The sequence below is a fragment of the Columba livia genome, chromosome 5, assembly GCF_036013475.1.
Source record: "Columba livia isolate bColLiv1 breed racing homer chromosome 5, bColLiv1.pat.W.v2, whole genome shotgun sequence".
Taxonomy (NCBI): domain Eukaryota; kingdom Metazoa; phylum Chordata; class Aves; order Columbiformes; family Columbidae; genus Columba; species Columba livia.
In genome coordinates, this window is record NC_088606.1 from 50953091 (window position 1) to 50971483 (window position 18393).

At 36.4% G+C, this 18393-nt stretch overlaps 1 protein-coding gene across 1 annotated transcript in view; it reads right to left on the reverse strand.

Moving 5' to 3' along the window:
* MUC6 (mucin 6, oligomeric mucus/gel-forming) overlaps positions 1-9014 on the reverse strand; it is a 62902-nt gene extending 53888 nt beyond the window's left edge. Inside the window, exons 1-2 of the mRNA XM_065066093.1 lie at positions 7675-9014; positions 2030-2092 (exon numbers count right to left, since the gene is read on the reverse strand). Coding sequence (XP_064922165.1) covers positions 2030-2092; positions 7675-7726 — 115 coding nt within the window. The 5' untranslated portion in view covers positions 7727-9014. The remainder of the gene's footprint in view (positions 1-2029; positions 2093-7674) is intronic.
* Between the last annotated feature and the right edge of the window lie 9379 nt (positions 9015-18393).

Below are 18393 nucleotides of genomic sequence, written 5' to 3' on the forward strand. Positions count from 1 at the left end.
CAACAGGGGCACCTTTGGTGTATTTATTTTTATTTAAATCTTATCAGAGAAAAATAGCAAATGTGAATGTCAATAGCTCAAGAAAGTTTAAAACTAGATTGTATATTTGTCTTCTGAGTTCAGTTTTTATTAAGTCCTGCCCAGGGACTTTCTTTTCATTCGTATATAGCCCTACTCTACTATTGTAAGAATAGACAGAAGACAGAGATGAATTGCTGATTTTTTTTTTTTTTTTTTTTTTTGGCTGGTAACAAGTAGTGAGCTATTTTTGCCTTCAAGGTGAACTTCACGTAGGTCTTCCATGCTTATACTGAAAGAGAATTCACCTAATCTGAGCCACTGTGCTGCTTCTGCCTAAATAAATGCCTCTCATCATCATAAATTTGTGTTTTATGTAATTCTTTTTGTTCTACCCTTCTGCATTTTCCCGAAACTATATTAAGAATTTCATTGTCAGCCACTGAAATGCTGCAACTTTTGGAGTACACAGAGTTGCTTTTTAACAGTATGCAACAGTAAAGCACAGTTTTTTAATGTAAAACATTAAGATTACGGATTACTAGTAAGAATGTCTGTAATAAGAATATGCTAGAAATATTGTTCAGAATACCAGGATATTTATTTTTGAAGGGATCTAGTGAAAACTGTATGTTTTCAGAAAGGTTTCAGCCTTTTGTATCCTGTATTATCAGAGGAACAGCACATCCTGTTAAACAGAGTATATCATGTTGGCATGTTGCGATTTACTCATTCTTGCCATGGATGTGGAAAATGAAATGTTTACTGAATTAAATTTAAACTGAAAAGTCAGTGCCTTACATTTCTTCAGAAAAGATAATGTGAAAATTTTTATTGGTTCTGCCCAAAGGTTGATGTAGCTCAATATTTTATTTCCAGCAGTGATCACTTAGAAACTGCCCATGGGAAGAGTATCGTCAGGTCAAGCATGTATACTTCCCCAGATTCTCAGTCTCCAATTATTTTCAGTTCAGGTAATTTTGTGAGGCTATTGGAATTTGTCTCCTTATTCCCCTTTTGTTCTGTCTTCCAACTACTTGTCCAGCTTCCTTTTGAACCAAAGCAAAATGTCTTTGTAACAGAAATATCAGAATCACTGCTGTCAAAAGTTAGCATTTTAATTATGACTTAACATTTTAATGATATTCACCTTCCTAACAGTACTTCTGATAGTTAAAGTTTTTAGTACTTTAAAGCTATAATATATTATTGTTTTGTGCTTTGACATGGCACACATTTTTACACAGGTAAGATCTTACTATCTTTTGTATTTTTTAGAATCAGAAGGACTAGCACAAATTTGCAGTAAGTAGGTAGCTGGAGTTAATTTTGCTTTGCTTTGCTTACAGTTTTTGGTGCATGCATACAAGCCATTCTTAGGAGTTAAGAGAAAACTGAGAAACTACCAGAACTGTGGCAACGATAGCTTCAGCTGGGACAACTGGATGTTGAAGCAGAGATCTGTTCGTATACTGACTCCCCACGGGCTGCTGGCTATAAAGTTGAGGAAGAACTATTCCATATTCTGATCTTTCACTTGCACGTGAATTTGTTATAAACTGCAATCTTTAAAATAATCTCATAGACCTACACTATGTAGAGAAACAGCTTTATTTCATTTCCTGGATTTTGCAGCATCAAAAGAATCAATTTCCTAATTTCTTTGATAGTATTAGGGAGTAATCTGCAGGAATGAAAATCCAACAGATCACACAAACAACCTCAATAGCAAATTTCTAAATGTGGAAGGCTACTAAACTGCTCACAGTTTCTGCCCTTAGGGACCACAACCTCAAAATGGCACATTAAAGCCTTTTCAAATCAGTGTAAAGCTTACACTCTTCATTCAGAATTTCTAAAACTAATGCTTTAAAATATATGCTCCTTGAGGCAAGGACTTTATTTTTATTATGTATTTTGTACAGTGTTTTCTGTAATATAGAACTGATGCTGAATGTAGTTGTTACTTATAGTTGCAATGTGAATATTAAATACCAAGTCAGGCACTTACTTCTTTGAAGAGATTCTTTCTGTTTTTGGAGAAAAAAGTGAGGCCAATAATTTCCTTCAAAAGCTGCGAAAGGAAAAACACAACAGGAAAATGTTATCCTCTAAGCTGGCAGAAATCCTATGCAATATGAGATGGGAAAAGTAACATCCCATGTGTCCTTCACATGGATCATATGATCTGTACCAGAAGAGTGGGAAATCCTCAGGCCTAGTTGTTGCTTTTGCTGCTCGTGTTAAGGCAGAGTGATGAAAGCTGTTACCTGTCCCCTTCCAGACACCTCTACACAAAGCCTGTTCTGGTTATGAGAAGCCAAAGAATGTTTAGCAAATGTGGAATACAACATGGTCCCTCATCTGTCACAGACCCAGACCTCATGTGCACAACTGCACTGTCTCCTCAGACATACCCAAAGGTTCTTTTGCCTTGCAGCTTGCTTCCTGTCCAAAGTGCAAAGAGAGTAAGATAGATGTCGAAAAGGGCTGCCACAGCCAGTCTACAAGCAGTGAGCCCTGTGCAATGACAGAGGTGGTGTATGCATGGAGTGAGCTTTCGTGGAGTCAATAGCTACGTAACAACCACAGCAAGCTATAAGAAAAATAACCTGGGCTGCTTCAGAAATGTGCTACTTGTTCTTAAAGTTTGTCAGGTCCAGCATTTCTTAGGTAGCAGGAGCAAATATCCTGTAAATCCACATACTTCTCTATTATATGTTTAGGATTTTTTGCAACAGGGAAAGTTATGTTATGGCAGGTTTCTTTAATCACATAAACTAGGCCAAGTCGACACACATATCTACATATACAGTACAGCTCTGCAGGCTTCTCTTGCTTCCTTATATACTGAAGAGAATAAAACCCCCTAGGGAGCTCACCAACTGTCACAGACTCTCTAGCCAGTTCCATGCTGTGCTGCTGAAGGTGAGGTAGTATTTATGATGTGGTATTTCAAGGATTGTAGCAAAACAGGTGAGCATCTGCCTTGTATGTGATACTAGATTAAGGCACAAGAGAGCTATGTGAAGAACAAGGGTTTCAGTGCATGCTTTTGCTTTGCAATTGAGATCCAGACATCTCCAACTGCCCCATCAGTCTGTGTTGAAATAATACTTAATGAAAAAGTTGTTATCTGAATAAACTAATCTAAGCTTTTAAGAGCTAAAATACTACTCCGGAAGAATTGTATACAAGGAATATCTAGACAGAAGGAAATAAATCAAGGATGTAAGTTCGGTGACAGAAGTGCTCCCACCTCAAATGTTTTTTCTAGTAGCTTTAAATGACATTCATTTCAGTCAGTTGACTCTTTTCACAGGCTGTGAGACTAAATACAAATTTGCTGAGTACAATTTGACTTCCAAAACATGTGTCTAATATGGAACAAAGGGATTATACACAAAGAAATTATTTCCCTCCATTGGGGTAAAGAAAACCTTAGGTCACTATCTGTGGTGTAAATGCCAAGGCAAGTTCAGTGAGATGTATTCCCTCTATCCTGCTTCCTAGATATTGTATCCATTTCAATTGGTCAGTGCTTTACAAACAAAAAATGAAACTCAAGGGTACAATGTAACATATTTTTTCTGAGTTGGGAGTAAGTTACCAGCATAGTAACCTCTTCATAAACTAACCAAGAACATTTCCACATGAAAGAAGCAGCACAAAGCAATCTCATTAGCTGTTGAATTGCTAGCTGCTGTACTCAATGCATGGCAAGCACTTCAACTTCCACAGCTGTCTGACACACTCATCAGAAAGTCATTGTAGAACCTATTCACACTGCCTTGTCCTCTACAATTGATCAGCACTGGCCAATAATTGTTTGCAATTCTGCCAGTGTTTCAGTAAAACTTTTGTGGTCAGCCTGAAACTCAGCAGGCATCTCCAGAATACAGCATGCTTATTCCTCTGTCCTTCTAAGTTCCTAGTGAGCCATGTATCAGAGTGAGTATAGCACAGAAAAATATTAATAGAGTCGATTTGTGTGGCTATCAACCTAATACTCTTTACACCTGGAATTGCTGCTGCCTTTTTTGAGCCCCTTGATTTTGCTAGCTCTATTTGATCAATAATCTATTATTGTTAGTTTAAGTTTTGCATTCACTACGGTTTAATTCCAAACTACAAACACTACATTAATGGGATTTGGGATTGTGTAACAGCTGCCTTCAGAGGATATTAAATTTGCAGGAATTGAAAATATGTCTAAAATGTTATTTCAAGTGAGATCTGTCTAGAGAGCTTGATGTAAAACAAAAAGTCTAATACTTTACGGACAACTATTTTAGATCAGGTCAGACAGTTTGGTTTACAAAACTTATTTGTAAGCTTTTCAAACTCAAAATTCACAAGTTTAAGCATGCCAGCCATGAAATGTTACAAATATATCTAGTTTGGTGTTTAGATTAAAAAAATGAATGTAATAATCATCCTGGATTATATAGAGGTGTGCAAGAGTTATACTGAAAATAACTAAGGATATGAAATCCAGTTCAATATTTTGCTCTAAGAATGGCTAGTAAAACAAATGTGGATCCATTCACTGACTCTCTGCCAATCAGTCTATATCCTGTCACATCAAACTATTAGACTAATTACAGTACAGTAGTTATTCTCAGCAATTACATTATTTTCCTCACACTTAAGTAAAATCACCCTTGCAATTATTAACTATTCACAACCACATGAAATGGCAGATTGTGTAGATGCAGCAAGTGCTATGGCCCCATGTAGCTGTTATATATAGCAACCATGTAGGAAGTTTCAGTTGAAAAGGCTGTCCTAGTGGTAAATGAGATTTCTCAACCACTGAAATCTTTACTGACATTTGGCTATTTCTGCAAGTATTCTGTTTTCCTTTGAGAAATGGGATGATTTTGAGCTGACATGAAATTACTTGATTTTCAATTAGCTCAACAGAACTTTAAACAGACTTTCACTTTTCTTAGATAGAGGAACTTTTACTTTCAATTCCTACTCTACTCTAGTTGGCCTGGCTTCCTTGGGAACTATATCTGTCAAAGCGAGGTTTCTGTGTGGTCAGTCTGTCTAGTTCATGACAGGAATACAATCCAGACAGGGAACATGTACTACTGTGAAGAAGTAAGTCTTTTTTTTTCCTATGCTACAGTTACTATGAGATATCTCTATGGGGTAATACAGTTTTATGCTGTAATGACTTCTATCACAGTATTTCACTTGAGCTAAAAGATTGAAAACAAAACATTTCCATTTGATCTAGAACATTGAAATGACATATTTTATGTACTTCCAAATACACTAGGATTTTTGTTTTGTAAAGTTCAGTTTTATCTTCTCATTTGGAATAAAAAGAAATGTTGAAATGTCAGAAGTTCTTGAAAAGACAAAAGTTTTAAAGTAAATTATATAAACCTAAAAGGAAATTTAACAGCAAAGATAGCTGAAATATTAGTAATCAGTTGCATATGTTCATGATTACTACTCTTCAATATGAAATTATTAACTCCCTTTGCCTCTTGCAAAATATGTTGTCTGAACAGCATAAATCAAGGTAGCTTCCTAGTTATATATTTAGTAAGAGAAAATGTCACAACTGCACATTAACCTCTCCTAAGGATCCATTCACAGTTTTGACTATTGAAGTAGCTGAAATGGCGACGCCTCAATTTAGTCAATGAATGAGCATATCTTATTCAGCAAAAGCTAGAACTAACAGTTTTAATCTGGTTTTAAAAATCTGCAGGTTTTTGGTTGTTGTGGTTGTTGTTGTTGTTTTTTAATCAGGCTAATATGTGTTTACTGCTTTTTTTGCCTTCTCAAGGAAAAGAGGAAGTGAGTTTTCCAGTTTCCATCAGATTTCACATCAAACATATGCTCTTACAATGAATATTTACATTTCTAGTTAGAGACAGATTCAAGGTATGGAATTTGAATGCAGATCCATGATGAGGATAACTGGAGTCCTTGCTCTGATTTAACTCATTCTGAAGAGGCAAGAGTTAGATCTAGAGTTCAAAACATTGAGCAATCTGCATGTTGGCAAGTTTTAGAACATACAGATCAATGACTTATTGATCAGCTATGCCTCCGAAAATTATCTGATTTCAAAAGCTTACTCGACAGAATGAAACCTCTATTTGTTTTTGTGGTCTGCAACCTTGTATGGCATTTCAAGGTCCCAAAATGTTGATACATCCAAAAGTGAGAAGACATTTCTGTAAGAATGTTCTAGATTGTACTTTTAAACTTTTATGTTTAAATTTAACTGAAATTCCATCTTAGACAACGCAGTCCTTTATAGATGAGGCCCTATTTGTAATTGCCAAGTTTGAGCATAAAGCTTGTGGCTGAAAAGGGTCAACAGTAATTTTCCATTTGATTTCAAATATTAGTATTTATAGTAATATATCTACTCATCTAACATACGAAGTCATGTAGATTAAGAATTTGCAGGCATCTGCATTTGGGGTTAGAACCCACATTCAGGTACTTGACTTGATCTTGGTTACCAAGGTGCTAATACAGTAAATGGAGTTATACTTGATTTATAACAATACAGCTGAGATTAGAAATTGGCTTTGAGAGTCTATGAAAGGGTCGAGTTGCTTATATTTTAATTATTTTTAGTGTTACAGTTCAAGTCAGTGATTTAAGAGCAAGACATGTCCTTGTGCAATTTGAACTATATGGTTCATTAAATGTAGTGAACACAATACAGAAGAAATAAATTTAACTTTGTTCAAATTAAAACAAGTGAAGTATGCTTTTTAGCGGCTTGCAACATGTTCTTGAAATCAGAACTGTAACAACTGATAATTGAAGCAAATATGAAGAAAAGATAAAATGAAACCATTATCTTAAGCAATGACAAACCATGACAAAAAAGGGTCACGTTCAAAGAATCCACTGAAAACACTATAAGAATAAGTAAGAAGGCAGAGTACTTACAGAGCCAATTAACTTATTGTCAAGTCTTTTTAAAAAATCACACAGTCATCTGATATTCAGATAGGTTGGATCAAAAAAAGTAAGACAGAGCCCTTTAAAAACCTAATTAATTATATTGAGTAATATATGGAGGAATAATTTAAGAGTCATGTAAAATTTTTAGAGTGGAGTAATTTGCGTGTTTTCCAGCACAGGATTCTTTCTATCTCATAATTCTTCAAAAAAGTAATGCCATTCCATAGCTCATACTTAATACTTTTTGCAGTTTGCATAACAAAGGAAAAAGGATTTGATCATCACTCTACACAGAAGATACACAGCTGCCACAATGACATCATGAGACCACTGCATCATGAACATCTGAAAGATGAAGGTACTCAGCAGCTTGGAAACACAATGTAAGTCCATTAAAAACATTCCCTGTATTGAGGGAACCAGTTTTAGGGAATGACCCAACAAAACAGTAACCATGTTTCTGAAAAAAAGTTAAGACAAATAGTTCTATTTCCATCATATATTTATTAAATAGGCAGTTGTGTTTTAAGATGCAGTGAGGAAGAAGAAAATGTGTAAACTTAATTCTGATAGTTGAGGGAAAGGAGAGCAAGACCTTAACATCCTGTGTTGTAATATTACCACAGAGTCACACACTTTGTTTCAATAAATGCATATTTTACTTCAAATCATACACCAAGAGGAAGACAGACATCTTAGACTTACCAGCAGATTGCAGAAAACTGCAGAAGATGAGCACTATTACTGTTGGAAACATGATGCATGCCCTAACTGGAGAAGTTTTTTTAGTATTCTCTTTTGTTCCAAATGGGCAGCGCCTCTGCTGCCACTTTGTAAGCTCACCTCTTCAAGCTTGGATGCTTTATATATAGAATTGCAATGCCCTCCCTTATTCCCATGGCTTTCAGAAATTGCAACAGCAGAGCACCCGCCAAACAGGATCTCCTCTTTATCAAGTTTAACACACCTAAATGTCATTTAGAAAGAAAAGAGAAATCATAAACCTCCTCCAGTTCATTATCATTCTTACGAGGCTTTTATAATGGCTTCTATTTCTGACAGCTCAAACACATTTAACTTCATTTACTGAACAAATTTGGTATTATACCCAGAAGCAATATTCAAAAAGACAAATAATACACAAATTATGATTACTATCTGATAAGCAGAGGAATAATATTGGACCAGTACACAAAGTGGAAGAATGAAGTGCAGGAGCTTTGGAAGTTCTGGAAAGAATGTGTGGATACCAGCTGGCAAGGAATGAATGAAGAGATATATAAATCTCAGATTTTTTTATTAATTCTTCTTTCATTAACTTTTATTTGCTCTCCTGAGTGACTGCGTTCATCTCTCGTTTGTGTGACTTTTTAAGCAAAATGATAAACTTTACCTCAGTAAAAAAGGCTGTCCATGGTACAAGCACAGGCATAATACAACTGCTTTCCTGAATTTGCGGGGTAACAATTGAGCTTCTGCCTATGACCTTAGCACTGCCAGGGGTAGAGGGCAATCTGTGTTACAAAATGGGAAAGGCTATTGCACTGTGGTACTTCAGCAACTCTGATGAGTTCATCTCCACCTTCCCACCAACATCCCCAAAAATCAATTCCAGTTCTGTTATAACACTTGGATCTCTCCATACCAGAGATGAAACACTGACTGCACTGGTTGTGTTCACTGTGTCACTGCCCCACTGAACTGACACAATAAATAAGAAATATACTTGCTTGATCCTGACAATTTTCACTAGCATAGTAATTACTTCAGGAAAAAATAATCTAATTAGAAGACAACTTTCCCCATAAAATAGAAAAGGTATGAATTACCTCTCCATATGAATCTCTTCAGCCTTTCCTATTTCACCTATGCAATAATTATTTCATGTAATTCATTACTTTCCTGGTTTCCTATTGTTTTGTCCTTCTCTGGCATGATTCCTTTGTTTGCAAACTGGCTCCTCACCATGTTCTCAGAGTTATCCCTTCTGAGTGGTGTGAAGAAGCACAGGAGAGACAGTGACCATCATTTAGTGTAATTTTAGCCCTGGGTCAACTTCGTTGTAATTAAAATAGAACTATAAAATTTTAACTGAAACAAAGGTCTGCCTTATTTCCATGCTCCCCTCTTTGTTTGTTTGTTTGCTTGCTTGTCTGTTTGTTTTCCTACCCCAGCAACTGAAAGGTAAAGTATTTGATTGTTGACAGTAGAATCGTGACCCTTAATTCCAAAATTCCAGTTTAAAATTTTCTGCATGTGACTTGTAACAAAACAAAATAAATGAACAAATTCAAGAAAAAATATTTTTGATGAGAAAAAATTGTTTAACTAAATCCCAGACTTTTAAGAAATAATTTTACACCAATAATTTGACCATACTGATCCTTACCTTATCTCATGTTTTCAACTGGTTTGTGAATATTCGCTATTAAAATGCTCCCCAAAATAAGACAAGAACAATCTCATCACCTTTGACTCTGTTGCACTTGATGCAGCATTTTATTGTTTACAGAGACTTTTCATAAATTTCACCTTAATGCAGTTAAAATAATTGAACTTTTAGGATTTACTGTAATAATGTGAGAATTACCATTTGACTCAAACATCTAAATCTTGTATGTGACCTTTTACATAGCTCCCTTCTAGGATTTGGGAGTTCATATACTTTAAAAGTGCATGATAACTGCTCAATGCTTTCTGAATAGACAGGACATTTTTCCAAAAGGTGTCAATCACTTGTCACTTCTGAAAATCTTGATCAAAGTGGAAAATTATTAAGTCCTCAAAACAGCCTAATTAAATTGATAGTACAATCAATCTATAATTATTAAGGTTTTGCAACCATACATGCTACATTTATGTCTGGCAAATCAGCTCTAAGTTCTTATTAATGAAATCCAAACCAGAATTTCACTATTCTCACTTTTAGGAAATAACTGCTCTGTGAAGATCAGGAACTGTATTACTCCCTAATAACTTAAGCTTTATCACTGATAGTGTCATACAGAAAAGTGCCATCCTCTGACAGAAAAGATGAAAAAAAAAAAAATCACTGTTGTGAAACAGTTGTTTATTTTCATTTGTTACATATATACATAATCTTTCTGTCAAGCAGTAATAAATTAAAACAGTTACTATCAATGCACATTCTATGACTTGGTCATTTCCAGAGCTGGGTGCTTGAGAGGAACATTTTTGCTATGAAAGGTACCAGACTGACACCTCATGGGACTAAGATCCCTGGTAACGTATGAGAAGGCACCAAAACCTTTATATATCACCTAACAGCTAATTTTCCTCTTCCATTGCCATGCTTTTAAGCTTTTCTCCATAGCCTTTATGTTTACCAAAACCTTTAATGCCACCATTATATGAACCTTAGGAACTCATGAAACGCGAATAGCGGCAAAAGCAATTACAAACAACTATCTAAAATATTGTTGTTTTTAGTTCCCCATATTTGTAGCAATGTTCTTGGCTGACATTTATTCCATCCGAGATGTAAGGATAAAAATTTACCTTCTGCTACCCTGGAAGGAATTTCACTGTATCAGCCTCAATACCTACGATTCGGCAAGTAAATTGTTATTTTATGAGGACATCCCATGATGATGTAAATACAATTAATCAAAAGCAGCTATCTACAACTACATTTATGTGGAGACTAGAGACCAAACATTTGCTGCAGGACTACAAGAACTGACTAAGTCTGCAGTATGTGGATAATTATTTTACATCTTAAAGCTTTGTGAAAAATAGTCTATAAAACTGTAGCGAGAGAATGACACCTCTAATTAATGTTTTTTTTTTTTCCCATGTCATAATTATAACTGATTTATTAATAGTAATATAACTGCTGGTTAGAAACTGACATTGTACAGGTGAGCAGAGATTATTGTGGCCATATATATTATTCAATATTTTGGTATTTAGGTGCCGTTTACTTTCCAGCATCATGTGTACTTCTGGAAGATTTTGAAATGTCAAAGGAATTAATGTTAAACTAGAAATTATGCATACTGAAAGAGTCACAACATTTTACCTAATTAAAAGACCATCTTGCACAGTTTAATTCATTTAGGAAGTTACAGGCATATCAATTCTAGGATATTTTGATGCTTTTATGAAGTTCCCTAAAAAACCTATTCCACTTCCAGTAATATACTCCTTCTTCGTATATGATTTTAGCAGCCTTGAATATATTTGGATAAATAGCTAAGTATCTTTATAAAGAGTCAAACTGAAATGCAGCATTTGGTTAGCCCTAAGCCTTGTGGGTACTTTAGAAGCTTGTGCCTGTAAGATTCCTATATGATATGTTGGTTTAACATGAGTATTAAAATCATACATACTTCAACTTCCAAATCATTGTATATGACTGGCCTTCAAACACATCTTAGAATATTCATGCTGACATCATTTATGTACAATGAATATAACATATCTTAGTAATGCTGTATCAGAATCAGATAAAATCAGGCTCTTGAATAGAACTGCGTTATCTTGATAACTAAGACATTCACTATGACTGGCAGGGCAATCTCAGTTTCTATCTGCAATCAAATGGAGTGTAAAATTTCAGCAGGAAGGTTTGACATTCCAGGGAATCTTCTTTTTCTTTTTTTTTTTTTTTTTTTTTATAGACTGGACTGTCTCAAGGTAACACTGTTTCTTTTCTGTTAGCATACCTTGACTATATGCATATTTGAACATATCTGGTATGAATACAGACTTGGAAAGAGGTTTGAAATCCTTCAAACATGAAATTGGAGAATAGGATTGAAATATGACAGAAATTTCACAATAGGTGTGACAATGTTTCCTTTAATTTCTAATCAATTTTTAAATCTTGAAAAGATCACATTGTAGAAAATTAAACACTCTGCATTAGTCACAAATGAGGAAGCTCCTCAGAAATGTCTCGGTTTCCTTAAAGAATTTCACATTTGACAAGAGCAGAAGCACATCCGTATCACTCAAGATTTTGACTGAACAACAGTATGTCTGCTGTATAAGGCAGAAACACTGAATTCCCACAGAGACAACAAGAATATATGCTGACTGCATCTCTGATGTAAATTTTTTGAATTATTAATATAAACAGAATTTAGCTACAGAATGAACAAATCTTTAAACAATGAGTGGATGGGAATTTTGTTCGGAACATGAACAACCAGAAAAAGGACCATGTAAAGTTTTCTTTGTACTATTGTGGAAAAAAAAAGGAGTATTTTTGATTTCTCTGCTACAGTGGAAAGGAGTTAAGAAGAAACCTTCCTATGCTGTAACACATACTGAATATTTTATGTCTTGGTCTTCTCACAAAAAATAGCTTAAGTGAAAAATTAAAGAAAGACAAGTAGTCGGTATCAGCTATTTTACATAAAACTCTTTAAATAAAGGCCAGAAAATCCAGTATTGTGAACGTATGACAGGAAGGAATGACTAGTCAAGTCAGAATGAAACAGTTCCTCACACACTGCTACTTCTCCAGGCAAAGGTTACTTCAGAGGGTCCTGTCTTGTTGTCAGAGTAGCTGACCAGCAATCAGGCAGGCAGGTACCACATAAGCCGCTGGCTGCCCCTGCTGCCCAGTTGCTTTCCAAATAAACTGACAATAAAATAGATACATATTCTGATATTCTGAGAATGTTCCAGTTGTGTAAATAAAATTTTTTTCACTGAGAAATATTCACCAAAAAATCATAGCCAGCTATGCCGTTATCCTCAGCCTGTGTCCCACCTTTAGAATACCCTGATATTTATGTTCATTCTCTGTGACTTTCTAACTGCTTCTATTCACGCTTTTCATATGCTTAAACTTCCCCAAACAGTATCTAAAAGAAGCCCAGTGTGATTGTGCCATCAGACACTAAATAATCCACCTTATGGTTTTAGTAGAAATTCACACGTCCTGCTTTCCTTTTGGTCACCAAAATCAAGAGAATTCTCTTTGTCAGTACCTAGAAAATTACTCATAATTCTGGAATTTATTAGATATGATATTCAAAATAGATGAGATACCTCACATTAAAATACTATTGAGCAGACTGTTATGGCTGCCATTCACTCGAAGCCAGGTCTACTGTTGATGTGACTATAGATATTTGAATATAAAAATTCATTTAACAATGTACATTATTTTTGTTGCAATGTACAGAGAGTGGCCATAGGTGTTAAGGAGGATTTTATTTCTTGTTTTACACTGCATCTAGATGGAAACTGAATACAAACTAAGAAATAACTAACAGCACTCTTTCACTGTTCAAAAAGTAGCAGTCTTGCATTGTTCCAAAAGTACTTTTGTACTTAAATGACTGTAAGGCCAAATCTTTCCCATGCAGTTGTTAAGAAAAAAAAATGTAGAAAAAAATTAAAACACATGCCCGTAAAAGCTGTAAAGACTTCATCAATTGGTATTTAACTTCTAATTCTAATTTGTTGGGGACAATGGCTGAGACCTCCCTGTGTTGGCGTTATGCCTCTGGCATTCATTTTGATGGATATCTTGGGTACTATAGCTGTGGGGACCTCAGTTAGTGTCATTCACTCCTTGTGTCCTGCCAACATGAGAAGCTGAGAAAGCCTGGCACTGCCAGTTCTCTGAAGCATAGCTGCTGCCCTGAAGGCAAACTTGGAATAAAAATTGTGAAGTGTTTCTGGAGTAAAACATGTGGGGCAAAAAACCAAACCAAACCAAAAATAGCAAACACACAAAGCAAGCAAGGCCCACCCCTGTGAGAGTGTGCTCTGACATGATACCCTGTTATCCTTTGTGTGCACAGGAAGAAAGGGAAAGCAAACTCCCTTTGCTCTTATCTCCCACACTCCCTCCTTCTGCTCCTGAGTTCCGGTTTGCTGATGCTGAACCCAAACTGTTTTGCATTCTGACCTCTGGAGCAGTCTGGGCTGCATCTTTTATTCTATAACACTTAATCCTAAATTCTGGTCATTTTAGCTACAGTGCTGGCAGAAAAGAACAGAATGATACAATTGTGGAAAAATAAACCATAGAGGGTATGTCTCCTTTATTCGTGTTCGTCTTCTATCTCTTGATACTCGTGTATGACTTTTTAATTAAAATTTCTGTCAAACACTATAATTATGAACAAAATTTGTGCAGCATCTTTTAAAGCCACATTTATCTGGTGATTAAGTAGTCTGTAGAGGAAGACATTGATTGTTCCATTTTCATTTGCTTCTGGTAGAGAGAACAAAGGTATTCCTTCTTGCTATTTCTTGACTATCCATTATGACCTCATATCAAAGTCTAGAGACAGATTAGACTTTATGCTGAACTAAATCCAAACTTGGTGTGGTCGTTTTATTCCCAAAAAGAAAATATTGATACCAACTTATTTTTGTTAGTTCCTAACCTATTTTTTTCCTCCAGGTTGTATTAGCATAGAGAATATTTATCCTATGAGCAAAAATTTGGGAAAACACAGATCCTTTTCAGATCTTTTTTTTTTTTTTTTTTTTTTGTCAGCTTTTGGGTTTTACCAGTTAAGCAGTATTCCTTTTTCCAATGGAAATTTAGGAATTACCTTTAATTATACATCAGTAGTTCTCCTGGACAGCATGCATTTTGACTCCATACAATACAGCAAAGGAAAGGAAAGCATTGCACATGAAAGCAGCTGTGGTTCAAATGTTTCTATCTTGGTTTGTTAAGTCAGATGAACAGGAAACAGCCTAAGTTCTCCTAATTGCTGTACTCATAATTTGTGGTTTGTAATTCATGTTCAAACCAGACTTAGAAAAAATAAAGTTATTTGTCACTTGTTACGGTTCTATTAATTTAATAATCAGACAGATTTTATTACCAGATATAGAATAAAAAGCAAATGTATTGTGTGAACCAGGAATCCATTAAGTACAAACTTTGACCTCTGTTGATAAGGAAATAAAATAAAACCTGTATTTACACAAATATTAAGAGCCGGGAACAGGAAGTCAGTGGCAATCACATGTTTAACTTGCCTTTTCATGTGTGTACATTTTAGAACAGGTAGTCTCCCATTGATGCTAATATAACATATCTGCTAAGATAATATGGTCAAGCATATACTTTTGTTTACCTTTTACTTTACACATTCTGATCCTTTTTTTTAAATGCATTTGGTTTAGAAAACATCTCAAAACTCTTAGACTTCAGAATCATCATAGAACAGATTTGAAAAACATGACTTATATTTTGTTCTGAAATTTGGAAACCTCTCCAGTTCTAAAGAAATGAAGCTATTGGCGGAATGAAACAACAATGAAGGTGTAAAAAGTGTGAAGGAATTAATGATAGTTTTTATACATACAGTTTCAAGAACAAAGGACAGTATGGCTATTTTTCCCTTGGGCAGAGAGCACCATATATTGAGAATCATAAGAAGAATGTATTCATAGAAATAATAGATTCTCTTGCAGCAAAAATTAACAACTTGGATCACTTTTGGATATCTCTACTTTTGACTAGTACAAATAAAAGATGGAACTGCAGCTGCAACTTGCAACTATTATTTACAGCTGCTTGGCCTCTTAGCCCAGACAGTTGTGTATCTGTCATGTCTCTTCTTGTCAGCTGATCATTCAATGTAGTAAGACTTCACTGCATGGAGAGACTGGCAGCATTTTATGTTTATTTTCATGTAGAATAAAGACATCAGCAGAACGATTTGGCATTTTTGTTCTCATTTTCACCCTAGTACATACTGCAGATTCAGACCTGAAAGATCTTTGCTTCTGTGCGTGATTAAATAGCATTAAATCTACATGCTATTATCAGTCATACTGTTACAGTAAGAACAGTTTTTCTCATGGGGAAAAAACCACAGTATTTGAAAGTTCTTTGTAATAAAATCCACACACACTTTTAATACTCTGCTGTTCCTACCAAAGATTAAACATAATACAATATGAAGAATCAGTTGGAAAATGAGAACTAAATATTAAACTGCCTTTATCTGGCTGTTTCAGTTTAGCAGTTTTACTTTTCATTTTTTAAACTAAGCAGAATATAGCGCTGAATTGCTGCATTGTGTCATGTAGTTATATCTTTAGTGTCTCAAGCTTGGATTTTCTCTCCTTGAGTTGGGTGGTGGGTGTCTCATGTGCAAATATACAGGACAAACATAACAAACTATTTCAAAGAGCTTAGGCAGGATCCACAGTATCACAGTATCACAGTATCACAGTATGTTTGGGATTGGAAGGGACCTCAAAAGATCATCTAGTCCAATCCCCCTGCTGGAGCAGGAACGCCTAGGTGAGGTCGCACAGGAACATGTCCAGGCGGGTTTTGAATGTCTCCAGAGAAGGAGACTCCACAACCTCCCTGGGCAGCCTGTTCCAGTGCTCTGTTACCCTCACTGAGAAGAAGTTTTTTCTCAAATTTAAGCGGAACCTCTTGTGTTCCAGCTTGATCCCATTACCCCTTGTCCTATCATTGTTGGCCACCGAGAAGAGCCTGGGTCCATCCTCATGGCACTCATCCTTTATATATTTATAAACATTAATGAGGTCCCCCCTTAGTCTCCTCTTCTCCAAACTAAACAGCCCCAGCTCCCTCAGCCTTTCTTCATAAGGGAGGTGCTCCACTCCCTTAATCATCTTCGTTGCCCTACGCTGGACTCTCTCCAGCAGTTCCCTGTCCTTCTGGAACTGAAGGGCCCAGAACTGGACACAATATTCCAGATGTGGTATCACCAGGGCGGAGTAGAGGGGATTTAATTTTAGTCCTTACACTTGTGAGTATGACTACTCCCTTGTGTTTTTTGTTAAGGTAATTGCAAAATTAAAATTGGGTATTCTCAATGAATTGTTCTCCACCTCTTTTACTCTAGATTTGTTTCCTTTAAGGTACATGTTCCACTACTTCATTTGTTGAGTTAAAATCTCTAGTTTCTCATTGTTCAGTTTAAGAACAAGCAGATGAAGGAATAACAAAACCATGCATGTATGTTATGTATCTACAATACCATATAAACAAGATATTTGCCAAATGTATTTTCTATCTGAAGTGCAATATGCTGATACCTCAGAAGATGCTAAAAGCATCCAAGATCTTATCCAAATAAACTAGATAACTATTATAACAAGACTCAACATATTTTCCACCTGCTAATACTTACTGTATAAATAAATGTATATTTGTACATGAGATGGATCATGAACTGGCTGGATGGCAGAGCTCAGAGGGTTGTGATCAGCAGCGCAGAGTCTGTTTGGAGGCCTGTAGTTAGTGGGGTTCCCCAGGGTCAGTACTGGGTCCAGTCCTGTTCAACTTGTTCACCAGTGACCTGGATGAAGAGACTGAGTGCACCCTCAGCAAGTTTGCTGATGACACAAAATTGGGAGGAAGGGTTGACACACCAGAAGGCTGTGCTGAAACCTGGACAGGCTGGAGGACTGGGCAGAGAAGAACCTGATGAAGTTTAACAAGGGCAAATGTAGGGTCCTGCACCTGAGGAGGAATAACGCCAGGCCCCAGTACAGGTTAGGGGTGGAGCTGCTGGAAAGCAGCACTGCACAGAAGGACTTGGGAGTCCTGGTTGACAACAGGTTGACCATGAGCCAGCAATGTGCCCTTGTGGCCAAGAGGGCCAATAGTATGCTGTGGTGCATTAAGAAGACTGTGACCAGCAGGTTGAGGGAGGTTATCCTGCCCCTCTACTCTGCCCTGGAGAGGCTACATCTGGAGTATTGTGTCCAGTTCTGGGCTCCCCATTTTAAGGACAAGGAATTACTGGAGGGAGTCTAGCAGCAGGCTACGAAGATGATAAGCGGCCTAGAACACCCTTCTTATGAGGAGAGACTGAGGGAGCTGGGTCTGTTCAGCCTGGAGAAGAGAAGGCTGAGAGGGGATCTCATCAATATTTATAAATATCTGAAGGGTAGATGTCAAGAGGATGGGACCAGACTCCTTTCAGTGGTGCCCAACAATAGGATGAGGGGAAAGGATCGCAGACTGAAGCACAGGAGGTTCCATCTGAATATGAGGAGAAATTTCTTTACTTTGCTGGTGACAGAACAGTGGAAGAGGCTGCCTAGAGAGTTTGTGGAGTCTCCTTCTCTGGAAACATTCAAGGCCTGCCTAGACATATTCCTGTGCAATCTACTCTAGGTGAACCTGCTTTAGCAGGGAGTTGGGCTAGATGACCTCCAGAGGTCCCTTCCAACCCTAACCATCCTGTGATATACATATACATATACATATTATTTGTATATACAGATACACACACATAGACAAATATACCTCCACATATTTTATGTGTATACATACCTATGCCGTTCTTTTGACCTTTTCTGGCAGGTCCAGAGAACTGTGCTGCTGTCACAACTCTATACAGAACTGAAAACTTTGATCAATCAAAGCATTTAATGTGGCCCAAAGTATTTGAAAAAAAATGCAGTGCCCAGTTTTGTTCCACT